The sequence below is a fragment of the Pongo abelii genome, chromosome 12, assembly GCF_028885655.2.
Source record: "Pongo abelii isolate AG06213 chromosome 12, NHGRI_mPonAbe1-v2.0_pri, whole genome shotgun sequence".
In the NCBI taxonomy this organism is placed as follows: domain Eukaryota; kingdom Metazoa; phylum Chordata; class Mammalia; order Primates; family Hominidae; genus Pongo; species Pongo abelii.
The window spans coordinates 63,240,534-63,255,723 of record NC_071997.2 but is presented as its reverse complement, the minus strand read 5'-3'; the positions used below and the strand labels follow the sequence as shown (position 1 = coordinate 63,255,723).

General features: G+C 43.2%; 1 protein-coding gene across 7 annotated transcripts in view; it reads left to right on the top strand.

Moving 5' to 3' along the window:
• The window catches only part of ANTXR1 (ANTXR cell adhesion molecule 1), a 237,480-nt gene that overhangs the window by 96,872 nt on the left and 125,418 nt on the right, over positions 1-15,190 (top strand). For all 7 annotated transcript variants that reach the window (XM_024242099.3, XM_054548115.2, XM_054548119.2 and 4 more), the window contains 2 exons: positions 13,466-13,535; positions 15,017-15,095. In XM_024242099.3, the coding sequence (XP_024097867.2) occupies positions 13,466-13,535; positions 15,017-15,095 (149 nt within the window). The remainder of the gene's footprint in view (positions 1-13,465; positions 13,536-15,016; positions 15,096-15,190) is intronic.

Below are 15,190 nucleotides of genomic sequence, written 5' to 3'. Positions count from 1 at the left end.
AATCTATAGGGAAAGAGTGGGTTATTCAAAAAATGAGTTGAGACAACTAGCTAACCACTTGGAAAAACAATTAAGTTCATTTTTAATCTCACACCTTTCATCCAAACAAATTCCAGATGAAGGAGAACTTTTAATGGGACATGAAGCTGTAAAAATTCTAGAAGGAAACAAAAAAATTTATATAATCTTCCAGGTGGGAAGGATGTTTTAAACATGAAGGAGCATACCATGAAAGAAAAATTTGAATGTTTGAGCGCATATTTTTAAGTTCTCTTGTTAAACCCTACTACAATAAAAGAAACAGGAAACAAAACTGGAAAAACAGGATATATAACAAACATAGGGTCAATAAACTTAGTATAAAGACAATTCCTAAAATCAGTTAAAAAAAAAAAAAGGTGAATATATCGGTGAGTAAAAGATATGCAAAGGAAATCTTTAAGAAAATAATGATTAATAAGCATATAGAAAATGTTTCATATAACCAAGAAAATGCAAATTGAAATAATCAATTGCCATTTTTACTTTGTCAGACTAACAAAGATTAACAAAACTACAATGCGCAGTCTTGGAAAACAGGTGTTTTCATTCATCATCAGTGAGAGACCATTAAATCGTTAGGAAGGCAATTTTTTAAATGAGTCAACTGCTTTTATACATTTTGACCCAGAATTTCAATTTCAGCTTCATCAAAAGAAGGTGACTGGGAATGTTTACAAAGACTTGACCACAAGGATATTCATCACAGTATTGTTTATAATAGCAAAAGAAAAAATGGAAAGAACAAAGGGAATGAGGGAGAGAGGGAAAAGAAAAACATCTAAATGGTAACAACCTAAATGTCTGACAATAGGTAATCTGTTAGATAAGTTATACTTCACCCCTAAATAATTAAACAATGTTGTAGAAGAATAATTACTGATGTGGGGAGTGGGGAATGTTAATAATATGGCAAAAAAATAAATAAGTTACAAAACAGGCCGGGCACAGTGGCTCACACCTGTAATCCCAGCACTTTGGGAGGCCGAGGCGGGTGGATCACGAGGTCAGGAGATGGAGACCATCCTGGCTAACACGGTGAAACCCCGTCTCCACTACAAATAGAAAAAAATTAGCCAGGCATGGTGGTGCACACCTGTAGTCCCAGCTACTCAGGAGGCTGAGGCAGGAGAATGGTGTGAACCCAGGAGGCAGAGCTTGCAGTGAGCCGAGATAGCGCCACTGCACTCCAGCCTGGGCGACAGAGCGAGACGCCATCTCAAAAAAAATGTTACAGAACAATACACTGATACTATTTTTGTTTTTTAAACACACATATTTATATGCAGACAGAGACTGGAAAGTTATTCATCAAAATGTTAACAGCCGTCACCTCTGAATGAAACCACTATTAATTTTTACTTTCTTCTTTCCATCTATCTGTGTTTTCTAAGTTCTCTGGGATCATATGTCCCTGACGTAATCAGAAAAGAACCCACAAAATTGATTTGAAACTTAATTTTTAAATTCTTGCCAATTATTGAGGTCTAGAATACATCTTAAGTTTAACATTTGGTTAGTTCCTCAGTCACCAGGCTGAACTCTGCTGGCCAAGAAAATATCTTGGAAATCTTCACACAAACTGTATTTACTCTGGCTGCACTTTTTCCTCCTTTAGTATTCAGTGTCCTATGCCAAGAAAAGATCCACTTTCAACTGGAGATCCACTTTCAGAGAGATTCAAATGCTAAAAAGGAGACACTGGAGTATGAGCTGAGAAATGATCCATTTTATGCACTGTAAATTAAAAATGGACGTTTTACTAATGCAATAATGAAAAACATGCTAGACTATCCTAGTGTTGCATGGAGATGCATGAGGTATGACTATAAACAAAAGAAACTGATTTTTAACAAACTCACTAAAATTGAGTTTATAGGCCATGTGAGAAATCAGATTCATTATATTATAGGCACACTTTATTTTTTGATGCAAAATTTTATTTCTCAACTTGATTTTCAATCCTATTCACCAGGCATGGCTCTGGTTTACTTTTGCACACTCTCAAAGGATAAAGCTTTGTCCCATTTGAACATATTTCCCCAAACTGAACATCAGTCAGGAAGACAGTTCTAGGAGTTCTGAGGAGGGGGCTCAACTTCCTAGGGGGAAGAGAGACAACACTCATTCAAACGTAGACGTTCCAGAGGGTGTTGTTTTCAAAAACATGCCCAATTTTCCAGAAACTAAACTTCTTGTTAGAAAACCCCTGGGCTCCAGGGCTGCTGTGGGCACCCTAAGGAGATCATTAAAGTGTAGATGGGGAGGGAAGATCGAGGGCAGGAGAACATAAACTTCCCAAACAAAAGCCTATTGTTTCCTTTGTCATGGGTCAGAATCTTGCCATATGTTGGTCAAAGGTACTTAACGCAATCTTGATACATCCCTAGGGATTTTATATCATGTGAAGGTGATGAAATGTCATTTTGTGTAACTCAGAATGAAGAAACGTAAAGGAGCGTATAGTCTCATGTTCTTCATGGGGATGCCCATCAGAATCACCAGGGAGCTTCCTCCAAGTGATAGCAACTACTGATTGTTGAGTACCTACTCCGCACCTGGTGCTGGACCAAGCACCCTCCTGTGTTATCTCATTTCATCATCACCGCAGCCCAATGAGGGAGGAGTTATTTGAATCCCCATTTTGCTGATGAACTCAGAGAGATGAAGTGCCCAAGTTCGCGCAGTTGGCAGGGGTGGAAAGGACTTGAACCTGGGCAGTCGGACTCCAAAGGCTTTAGACTGCTTCTCTACATTGCCTCCAAGACACAGATCCCCAAAGATCCCTGGGACCACTGACTCCAAATGCCCAGGTGACAGATGTGTGCCTGATTCAGAGATGCTGATTTCAACAGAGCCCCCTCATTTTGCAGAAAGATAATCACCACTCAGAGGGATTTTAACTCCTTGCCCAAGGTCACAGGACACATTAGTAGAGAAGTCCAGACTTGAACCTAAGATCAAGAGAAAAAGCCCCCGACCAGGGTAGGAAGAACCCCAGGCATTAGAGTGTCAGTGTCTGCAGCTGGCTGTGTGACCACAGTTAAGGCACCTCTCCTCATTCCCCGAGTGGCCCTTTTTCTTGAACTTCAGGAGCATTTTGTGTATCTGGTGGTGTTTCGCCTTTGGCCCTCTTTCAGACAGAACTCTGGTCTTTGCCCACTGATTTTTGAAGTGGCTCCTGCAGAGACTGTGTTAATGGATGTTCCCATCTTTCAGTTCTAGAAAAATACAGATACGTTGAAATTTACTGCCATAATCTAGAATGGTTGGGGGACAAAAGGGAAGTTGCCACCAGAGGTAACTAGGTGGCAAGGTTTTCAGTTGGGAGTAAAAAAGTTTATTCTGGGGGCGAGTTGACACGGTCCAAAGTTAGCTGCACCAGTCCCTGGTGGACAGTCATCCCTGATGTTTCCCCTGCTCTACCAAGTTTGAAATTGACTCCACGTGAAAATCGTGAGCTCCACGAGGACTCCAGGCATGCGCTGCATTTGTTTTATGCATGGCTGGGAGAGATTTGCTTGTGAACTTCTCTGAAACCCACCTTTCCCCTAGTCCTGCTGTCCTGTGGGGGGAAGTTGGCATCCCTCTCTATTTCTGCACCCCATGGCTCAGCTTTCATGTAAGGTGACCAGCAGGTGGACGCTGCCCTTCCCCATGCAATACTGCTCCTCTGCCATTTCAGTAGAATAATGGAAGAGAAGATGATTAACTCAGAAACAGGCCATACTCCTGGAACCCCAGGCAGGCTAATAGTCTGTGTCCCTTCAAACTGACATTCTTTAAATATTTGTTCAACATCCATTGACAGGAGTTGGGTACTGCTGAGGGAAAGGAAGAAAGTGCTCCTGGTGGCTCTGTCCCCCATGCAATTCAGCTCTGGCAGCCAGCATGCATCCCACAGCACTTTAGTGGCCCAAGTGTGTGCCCAAGGTCTCCTTCCCACCTCTCCTCTGAGTTTCTCTGTAAATTTGTGTCCTTTAAGAGCAATCAGCATTTGCCATAACCTGTGGCCATGAGTGTGTGGAAGGCTTTAGCCATTTTGGTAGACTTGCCACTCAGTTCCAATTCCAAAGGTAAAATTATTCCAAATTTGTATACTGCCACAAGGGTTCGTGTGTCAGGAGACACATACCTTGCACATGAATCCTGAATTATCCTCTACCAAGTGAAAACAAAGCTTTGCAAATATTCGTATTCTTAGCAAGTTATAGCTGTTTTAAGTGCTGCAGTTATTCTGACCTCAGGATTACAAAATCTTAAAAAGCTAATGCTTTGCTTAGAAGATAATTTGTAAGTTCTATAAATGTCAACAGTCAAGAATTGTTTTGGGTGTGGATTTATTGAGAGGAGAAAATACTTTGCAAGAACGCTGAACCCCATTAGCTTCATTTTATTTCCTTGTACTGCCTAAAACTACCCTATTAACTTCAGATAGAGATAAATGCCAAATGCCACAGAATTATATGTAATCTCAATTATGTTAAAAGTAATACGCATGGAAAAATTCTGAAATAGTATTTCCCAAGACACTAATTTTACCACTGGAAGTTGAGATTATCAAGGATTTTAATTCCTTTTTTATATACTTCTCTGTATTTCCCAGGTTTTTATACTAATGTGTATTACTTTGTGATTACTACAAATAACGACACATATGGGTAGATAATAATTTACATCCTGAGAAGGCAGACCAGCTGTGCTGACAAACAATTCTCAATGCTGGTGTGCCCAGAGCTGTGAGGTCACAACCTTGTGCAGAACTTGGGGTGTGTAGCCCAACAGACAATCCAGATATCTGCAGGGCTGCTAGATCCCAGGCCTGCACTCCTCTGGGAATGGACTTATGGTCCCTTAGCTTTTACTTCCTCTCCATCTGGGGCCATAATGTAATCTTGATCCTCATGAACACAGTAACAATAATAACCCACTTCATTTCCTTCCAAGACTGCCCACAGCTCTGAGTCCTGTATTGGTATTTGTATGTAAGGTGTTCTGACTCTACAGCCCTCCCATCTATGTCATGTCAGAGCCTTGGCAGCAATATAAGGCCCATTGCTGGAGTGCCCCATTTGCATTATAAAGCTCCACCAGGCAGAGTGGCTCAGATGCAATTCCATCTACCCCTAAGAAAACCTGGACCCATTCAAGCCTGCCTGGAGGGCTTTATCAAGAGACATTCTCTTACTCCAACCAGGACTGATCTTTCAATGCCTCTCTAGCTGTTACCTCCTCCCTTTTCTACCCATCACCTTATAACACCTCTAAACTTTTCTGGGCATTACACCAGTACCCTGCGGGCATGAACTACAGAGTTATATCTGTAGGCCCCTCTACATTGGGCTAAAGAAGCATATAAAGCCATGGTAGACATTACCCCAGGTTTTCTAACCTCAACACTACTGACATTTTGGGCTGGATAATTTATAGCTGGGGAGTGGGGAGGGGCCTGTCCTGTGCATTGGAGGATGTTCAGCACCATCCCTGGTCTCTACCCACTAGATGCCAATAGCATTCCTTCCCCAGTTGCAGTAACCAAAACTGCTCAGACATTGCTAGTTGCCCCTTGAGGGGCAAAACCAACCCCCATTTGAGAACACTGCACTATATTCATGTCCAAAGATCTTATTTAGATAAGTAACTTGCTTCTTATCACACCAATATTGTAAAGCCCTGATACAACCTAATAGACAGGTTGCAAGACTCACTCAGTTTGTGCACATATCCACACCTTGTGTTTTGCAGGTGCCTCAGTCGATGACCCCAACAGTGCCCTACCTTAGTAATGACAGTTATATGTTGAGTGCTTATTAAGTGCTAAGCATTAAATGATATCATCTCATTAAAATTTACAACAGCCTATGAAGTATTACTCCCATATTATAGATGACAATTTTGAGTTATGAATAGAGTGAAAAACCTTGCCCATGGTGACATAGCCAGTTAGTGGCAAGGCTGTGTTGGGTCTCCAGAGTCCAGGCTCTTAGTGTTCTCCATTCTACTCCAGCCTTCCTCAGAGAACAGAATGGGAAATCAAAAGACATGTCCTGGGTATCTATAGAATATAGGAACTGGTAAAATAGCTACAGACCCAGGAAACTTACCTGGAACCTGTTGGCCAAGCCCGTCCCCTGATCTCATGGCAACTAGCCAGGGAGGGCTTCCAAGGAAACCCTGTAACAATACCAGGTCAGGGAAAAGGTGAGTTGTAAGCGAGGGTATGGGCCATGTCTAAGGAAAAGGATGGTGGCCAGCTTGGTTCTGCCACTTTAAATGCATCCCTCTGGCTTTAGCCCAAGATAAGAGGACATTACAGTGGGTATACTCATTCTGAGGATGTTTCCCAACTTGGCCCAACCAACCTACATTTCACTGCCATCCCTTCCCATTCAGTTTTGAATCTTCTCATTTCTCCTTGACTTCTCAACCACTGTTCAGCCTTTCCAAGTAAAAGCCATTCTCTCCACTTTCAAAATCTCTTTGTCTAGAGTTTAATGTCTTCTATCAAAAGCTTGTTATCTCACTCATCTCTGAAAATCTTCTAGCCCAGGGCCTGACACATAGTACATTCCTTTCCACTCTCGGCAATGGCTCCCATTTTGCTTTGTAATAAGACCCCCCCACACACACATTTGTGAATTATCAATGAGGCAGCCCCAGTTGGGCAATCAGTCATCTCCATTCTCTCTGGAGCTCCAGAAAGCTCAGCCCAGATTCTTTGAATTTCACCAACTTGGAGTCCTGCTGAATATAATTTTATTTCAGATTTTTCCACAATATTTTACAAGTCTAACTTTTTTCAAGCTGGTTATACTTTTGGAGGCAGTGAGGAGGTAGAAATATTCAGCCTAACTCCGGCCTGTCTGTTGTTCCATCATTTGGAGATACATTCCCAAACCAGCTGATAATTTGGTGCTGAACAGTTATATTTGGCTCTGGAATGCCCTGAAAATGCTCCCTAGACCCAAGGGACACCAGGAGAAACAGCAAGGCGAGCTCATTTCAGTCCCTAACCTCCACTGTTTTTCCCACTACCTAATGTGAATGTCACTATGGGAATGTAAGCTCTGCTTCGGGCTTACATCAGCTTTGCGGGGTTTCAACACACCCTCTCCCGCTGCCTCCACAAGACTAGGGATTATTTTTCTCTTCCTATTTGCCAGAAATAAATATTTATAACAAAAAAAGATTGCCAAGACTTGAAAAGTATTTGAATTATTTAATCCACCCTTATAAAAAGGATTTTCTCTGATTGGTGTTTGAATTGGCTAATGAATTTCAACCCTGGTTTTATCCCAAATCCATTAGACGGCCACCAAACTGCAGGGAAGAATTCTGGGAACTTTCTTCTTTGCCAGTCTGAAAAGGATTACATTGTCCCAAGGTCTAAACCTTGGGACAATACACTTATATATATATATACACACTTATATAAATATACACTTATGAGTGTATGGTTCCAGAGCATGGCTTCATTCTAGTTGGCATGATCAGGGCCTCTCAAAAGACACCTGAACCTTTTCTTCAAGCTCTTCATCCCTAGCCCCCTCTCCTGGAAGGCAAGCTCCTGTTGGTATCCAGCCTTGCCCATTGAAGATCTTGGCCATGTGCCTCCAGAGCTGTCAATATGAAGAGCCTCAGCTCCTGCTGTGCTTCCAGCTACATTATAAGACTAGCTGGGCTTACCTTGGGCAAGCTATTTCAACAAAACTTGGGTTTGAATTCTGGCTCTGACACTTAACAAGTGGTGCAGCACTAACTCAATTAACTAACCCTTCTGACTCTCAGTTTCTCAAAATGTAAATAATATCTCTCTCAGAGGGTTGTAGAAGCATCAAACGAGATCATGAGTATATGATGTTAGAAAAAATCAACATGCATGCACGTGTGTGTATAGATATGTATATGTGTATATGTGTGTGTATCTATACACACGCACAAATTCACTAAAGCTTTTCATTTCCCTATTAATTCCTGATGTCTACACAGATGTTAATTTGGTTAAAATGATATCATTAAGCAATCAGGCATTTTGTACATTTTAATGTTTAATCCCTCTGATTTTAAACCATACATACATGTAGTCTATTTTAAAGGTGTGGAGGCCCATGTAATAAAGAAGAGTAACATCTACTGAATGCTCAAGTGCTAAGTATCATGCTTTGTACTTGAATACAATATTATTGACTCCCCACACAATGTCATCACCACTGTTTATAGATGGAGAACGTGTGTCCCTAGTCACACACTAGTAAGAAAAGGGCTCAGATTTGACTCGGTGTGATCTGAAATATCCTCTGCCCCTCTCTGTCCCCTCGGTACGCAGCTTGAGGGATGCCTAGCTCCCAAGTCTGGGGCGTTTAGCACTCTGAGATAATGACACTCATCGGTCCCCAAATCCTGATCAAGCTTGTCAGACTCCTATAGACAGATGCCTTGGATAAACGTACGTCATAGGTACACACAGAATTCTAAAATATCTTTGGTAATGGACAAAAGAAATTTATATTTCAAGATTTTCTAAGAATTACATTTGGCTAGGCCCAGTGGCTCACACCTGTAATCCCAGCATTTTGGGAGGCTGAAGCGGGCAGATAGTTTGAGCCCAGGAGTTCCAGAGCTGCCTGGGCAACATAGGGGACCTTGTCTCTACAAAAAAAAAAAAAAAAAATCTAATTAGCCAGGTGTGGCACTGCACTCCTGTGATGCAGTGACTAGGGTGGGGTGGGGGAGGGGGGGACAAGGTGGGAGGATCACTTAAGCACAGAAAGTTGAGGCTGCAGTGAGCCATGATTGCACCACTGCACTGCAGCCTGGGCAGCAGAGTGAGACCCTGTCTCAAAAGAAAATAACAAAAATTTAAACATAAAAATAAAATTTTCATTGAATGTCTGATTTCAAACTCCCACCCCTCCCTAATTTTCTCCCCAGTTGCAAACAAAAGCCAAGTGGGCCAGTCCGAGCTCCTGGCCTTCATTTCCCTTGCCCACCCGGTGCTAGTGAGCAGCGAAATGGCCACCTAGAGAGTGGACCAGCAGGGGCCTCGGCTGTCCTAGGAGTGGATCACGGCCCCACATATGTCACGACACCACTGGCTTTGGCACATGCTGCAGCGAGGCTGGCACGGCCCTGGGGCCAAACGTGGCACAGCCGAGGTGCGGCAAGGAAGGCTTTGTGCTCTGCCTCCCAAATGGAGTTCCAGGAAGGAGTCAGATGACCTGAGTTATGGAAACCAAATGGCCCTCCTTTGTTTAGAGAGAGAGAGAAAAAAGTCACTCATTTTTGTGGTAAAATGAAAACAGGCTCCAAACCAAACAATCCTCTCGGAGCAGAAAATGCCAGCTCCACAGAGCAGGCCCACAGCCTGGGAGGCTGATACATTCGGATGGAGGAAGGTCTTCCACAGCCTCAGCGAAGCCTTTGCAGGCCTCCCAGTGAGATTTTCCTCCGTTTTGCTCCAGAAATATTTGGTCTCCCAAGCAGAAAAGGAAAAGGAAAGGAGGGGGAAAGTGAGAAATGTCTGCCTGGCCTGGGCCACACTCATCCTCTCACTCCTTTCCAATTGGGATGGAGGGAGGAGAGAGGAGTTGTCCAGAGGCAGCCGGAAGTGAGGGAGGCCAGGCGCTAACCCAGGAGCAGGGCATGCCAGCCTGGAGTCTTCCTGGCTGTGGCGCTGCAGTGTGCTGCCTTGGATGCTCTCCTCGGCGTGACCCAGCTCTTCCCACAGAAGGCAGCCAGAGTCACAAGGCCTCCTGTGGCTGCTCTGTGGCTGCCCCGTGGCTCTGTGGGCTGGCTCTGTGGGCAGGAATCTGTACTCCCAGGTACTGCTGGTGCATGTGCAACAGGATAAGCCATGGCCACGAGGAAATAAATATAGGTTCGAGTCAGCCCCGCCTGTCCCCAGTTCAGTTTATTCTCTAATGCAAGCCTTTCCTGGAATGGAGAATCTGTTAGTGAGGAAAGAGTAATGCAGAGTTCATTTCTAGTCTTGGCTTTGCCTCTGGCTTGCGGTGCAACCTTAGATCACTGTCATCCCCCTCAGCCTCCCTTTTGCATCTGAAATATGAGCCTAATGATCCCTGCCCTGCCTTAACTCACAAGGTTGTCATTACAAGGAAACAAAGTGCAGCTTCTATCAAGGCTGGTGCTTATAGCCTATTAGATAATCATGCAGACTCTGCAGCCAGACTGCCTGGGTGCAGATCCAAGCTCCCATGTGTAACCTTGGACAAGCTACTTAATCTCTCTATGTCTGTTCCTCACCTTTAAAATGAAAGGAATAATACACCATCCTGATAGCTCTGCTAGAAGTTTAAATTTGACTAAGTGACATACAGGAAGTGCTTAGAGATTGCCTGCATGCAACATGCCCTGGCAAGTCTGGCTGTCATTGTAGATGCTCCTTGACTTAAGATGGGGTTATGTCCTGATAAATCCATCATAAGTTGAAAATACCATAACTCAAAAATGCATTTAATACACCTAACCTCCCAAACATCATCGCTTAGCCTCGCCTACCTTAAACATGTTCGAAACACTGACATTACCCTATGGTTGGGCAAAATCACCTAACGCAAAGCCTATTTTATAATAAAATGTTGAATAGCTCATGTAATTTATTTAATATTGTACTGAAAGTGAAAAACAGAATAGTTGTATGGGTACTCACCATTAATATACACAACTGAAAGCATCTTTATAAAGTCACAGTATTGTTTAGGTCGAACCATTGTTAAGTTGAGGACTGCCTGTATTATCATCACAGATGGAAGGACATCTTGAAAATAATAATGCTCAGGCCGGGCGCGGTGACTCACGCCTGTAATCCCAGCACTTTGGGAGGCCGAGGCAGGCGGAGCACAAGGTCAGGAGTTAGAGACCAGCCTGGCCAATATGGTGAAACCCCATCTGTACTAAAAAAAACTACAGAAATTAGCCGGGCGTGGTGGCAGGTGCCTATAATCCCAGCTACTTGGGAGGCTAAGGCAGGACAATCGCTTGAACCCGGGAGGCGGAGGTTGCAGTGAGCCGAGATTGTGCCACTGCACTCCAGCCTGGGTGACAGAGTGAGACTCTGACTCAAAAAAAATAATAATAATAATAATAATGCTCAATTTAGGCACTGCATGATCCTACACTGTCATCATAAGCTTTATAATTTTACTCAATACAGCGTCACCATTCCTGCAACATTCCATCATCTGCCAACAGCTGATTCTAAATATGAGGATAACCTCCAGTAGTTCCCTGTTGCGCTTAGGAGAAACTTCAAAAGCTTCATCATGGCCTGTGTGGCCATGGTCATCTGGCCCTGCTGCCTTTTCTAGCCTCATTTTGAGCCATTGTCTGTCTCACTTAGATTCAACAGCCTCACTGGCCCTCTTTTAGCTCTCAAAAGATCTGGGGTCCTTATTGCCCCGGGATCTTTGCAGTGCCTCCCCCTCTCCCACTCCATCCCGTCACCCAACCTCAGGTTTCAGCTTAAATAGCCTTTCCTCGGGGAAGCATTTCCTGACCTCCCAGATGAGGGCCAGCCCCCTCCTCCTTTTGTGTGCTCATCACAATTATAATTACATAACAATTTGTGTAATTACTAGCATGTTGGCTCCTTGGACAAGGTACTTTATCTGTTTTGTTCATTGCAAGCCTTAGCACATTGCTTGGCACATGGTACACACTCAAAGAATTTATTTTTTAATAATGTTAAATAACTGTCTCTCCTGCCTCCTATAAAATCCATGAAAGCAGAGACTGTGTTTCTCTTCTCAAAGCCTACATCTCTAGTATATAGTAGGTCTTCAATAAATATTTGTTGAATGAATGAATAAACAAATGACCTGGAATAATCTCCCTAACTTTTCACCACTTGAAGATTTACCTGTACATCTTCTTCCTCCTCTTGCCAATGGGGACGTTGTGCTTAGCACTCAGATGTGTCCTCTAACTCCCATCCCAGGCAGCTTCCTAACCTTCACTCAGGCAAGAGTTTAATGTCAGCTATATTCTGCAGTCATGACTTGCAGATATCATAAGCGACATCGGTGTCACAACAAAAGCAGAATATTATCCTTTAATAATATATGTATTCCTTTGTATCTTCTAGTTATAGGAACTTGTAGTCACAGCCTAATTAATGACATAGATCTTATTCATCTTCATTTCACCTATAGGCCCCACCACAGCCTTTTTGTACAGCACATATACCCGATAAAAGCTGAGGCTTGAAGGAATGACTATTATATAGTTACTATAATAATTTCTCAGCCCTGTCTCTGGCCCCAGAAACTGGGATACAATGAAGTTCTTAGTGAGCTTGAATTAAAGCCACTTTAAGCTTTTTCCTGGTCATCCATTAGAAGAAGCACAAGAACTTCCCTACTCCAAGAGTCCCCGACTCTGATCCACCTTCCACAGCTACATCTGCTACGACCTCCAAAATCATCACTTCAGTTTTACTCAAAAACCCACCAAAGTTCTTCCTATAACTTAGAGAACTTTGTCCAAATCCCTCAGGCTAACTCAAAGAACTTGACCAAACTTTCTATACTGATCTTTTCAAATTCTTCTTATATCCTACCTTGGAACATGCCTTTAGTATGCCCTGTCTTTGCTCATGCCATTCCTCTCACCAAGAATGTCTCTTCCCCATCTCTGCACAAAAGCACAGCTCATGTTTTGTGCTTTCCTAAGACCTGACTATGACAGCCATGTAAAGGAAGCTCCTTGTCTTATGAAGCCCAGTGATACTTTGGTGAAGTCATTTGTCAGCAAACTTTTTCCACAAATACGGCTTCTCTCTCAAACTAGCCTTAGACGTGGAACTCCTTAGGACCAGTCTAATATTTTCTTGTTTCCCCTCAGTGATTCCTGCTCTATCTAGGAGTTCACTCACTATTTTCTCACCAGTTGACTCAACTGCACATACCACAGGAAGCTATAATTCAGGCAGGAGCACTTGAGTTCACTGCTAATGGGTTTTACAGCTCAAGAGTTTTGTTTTTTTGGGGTTTTTTTATTATTATACTTTAAGTTCTAGGGTACATGTGCACAACGTGCAGGTTTGTTACATATGTATACATGTGCCATGTTGGTGTGCTGCACCTATTAACTCGTCATTTACATTAGGTATATCTCCTAATGCTATCCCTCCCCGCTCCTCCCACCCCACGACAGGCCCTGGTATGTGATGTTCCCCTTCCTGTGTCCAAGTGTTCTCCTTGTTCAGTTCCCACCTGTGAGTGAGAACATGCAGTGTTTGGTTTTCTGTCCTTGCGATAGTTTGCTGTACAGCTCGAGTTTTTAAGCTCAAAAAGATTTTTGTTTTTCTGGTATCTCCCTGGACTTGGTTGATGTTCTCTAGAAGTCACTGAATTTGAAATTATAAACTCGTCTCCCTCTTCTTAATCCAGTGATTTCCTTTTTGCAGATGAGAAGCCCTTTTCTGTGGAAGATACTTATTTACTGTGTCCAGCACCTATCTTAAAAGAAGTTGGCATGTAAGTTTTCACCAGCAACTGAACCTCCCAGCCAGGGAAGAGAGAGAGGAGGTGTAGGGGGACAGGGAAAAAGAAAGCTTCTAGAGAAAGTGGAGCCTTTCTCTAGGTTCCTCCAGCTTATGATGGAGCCAGTGTTTACAGTGACCCAGACACCACGATAAGTGTTTTACAAAGTATCTCACTTCATTCTCCCAGGTTCCCCATTAACCAGGTATTCCCACTATCCCAATTTTACAGACATAGAGACTGTGGCTGCAAGACTTTAAATAGCTTGCCTAAGGTCACACAGCAGTGAGTGGAAGAGTCTGGGCTCAATCCAAGGTCTGTCTGGCTTAATCACACCTACACTTCTAGAAAGTTCTCACACACTTGACCTCGCTCTGTCATCACCACTGCCCTGCTAGATGATTGTTATCTCCTCCTTAGAGAAAAGGAGGCTCAGAAAGGCCAAGTAGGGCCATGGCTGGTTCATGGCAAGCCAAGACTCCAGACTCACGCCTTCCGATGTCCCACACGGTGCTCCTTCCTCGACTCTGCACAGCATCGGATGTTCACTCAGAACGGAAAAAGTTCCCTGAACTAATTTATGGGGGAAAAATCTCATGGTGATGCAATTATAATAAGCACTAATGAGATGAGATCAAAACCATCAACAGAAGAAAGAGAATGGACACCCTGAGCAAGAAAAGAAATACATGGGAAATGAGGCAATGCTGGTGCAGAGAACAACAACAACAAAAATAACCTCTCCAAAACCGTGTCCATAATAGGCTAGACAAAGAATGGAGGCTTTAAGGGAAAAAAATTGAACTTGTTCATCTGAATTTTGCCTTCAATCGTGTGTTCATATTGTAAAACCTCCAACTCTGGTTGCCCAGCATCAACCTGTGATGCCACTGATTTCACAAATTAGCTCAGTGTCCATGCTGCAAAATCCAGCAAAACATGAGGTCAGTTTCCAGTGAGTGTCTTAGAGTGGGAAGAGATGGAAGACAAATTCATATTCTGCTTTACTTCTGTGAGTCTGTTGGATGGTAACAAAGCCACCCCCATCAAATCACTGAGAGTCCAGATAACGGCAGAATATTGCATTTATAGTTAGCCCAGTCTATCCCCCATTGACTTGGACTATTTTTGAGGAATACTTTGTCCAACTACAATGTGACTAGCAAGTTAAATGAAAATAAGCTTTGCCCATTCAATGCCACTCACTGCAATGCCGGAACGTCTGAATGCACTGCCTTAATACACCAGCCAAGCATATCCTGACACTTCTCTAAACTTTAGAGGAGGATGGGCTATACAGACTACCCCCCACATTTTACAAAAGAGGAAACTCAGACCCCTCCTCCCCTGGAGAAGAGTATCCAGTCTCAAGGGTAGTTAAGAGCAGAGCCCAAAGGAGACCTGTGTGTCTGGCTCTCAGCCTATTGCTCATTGCACACCATGCTCTGAGTCTGCTTCCCTTGTTGTCATTTCAGGAAAGCTGCACTCCAGGTCAGCATGAACGATGGCCTCTCTTTTATCTCCAGTTCTGTCATCATCACCACCACACACTGTGTAAGTCATAACCTTTCCCTTTACTAAAGATCTCATTATCATTGTCACTATCAACGTTTCTCAAGCAGCAATCTTCTCCAAAGGTACCCTGGAAA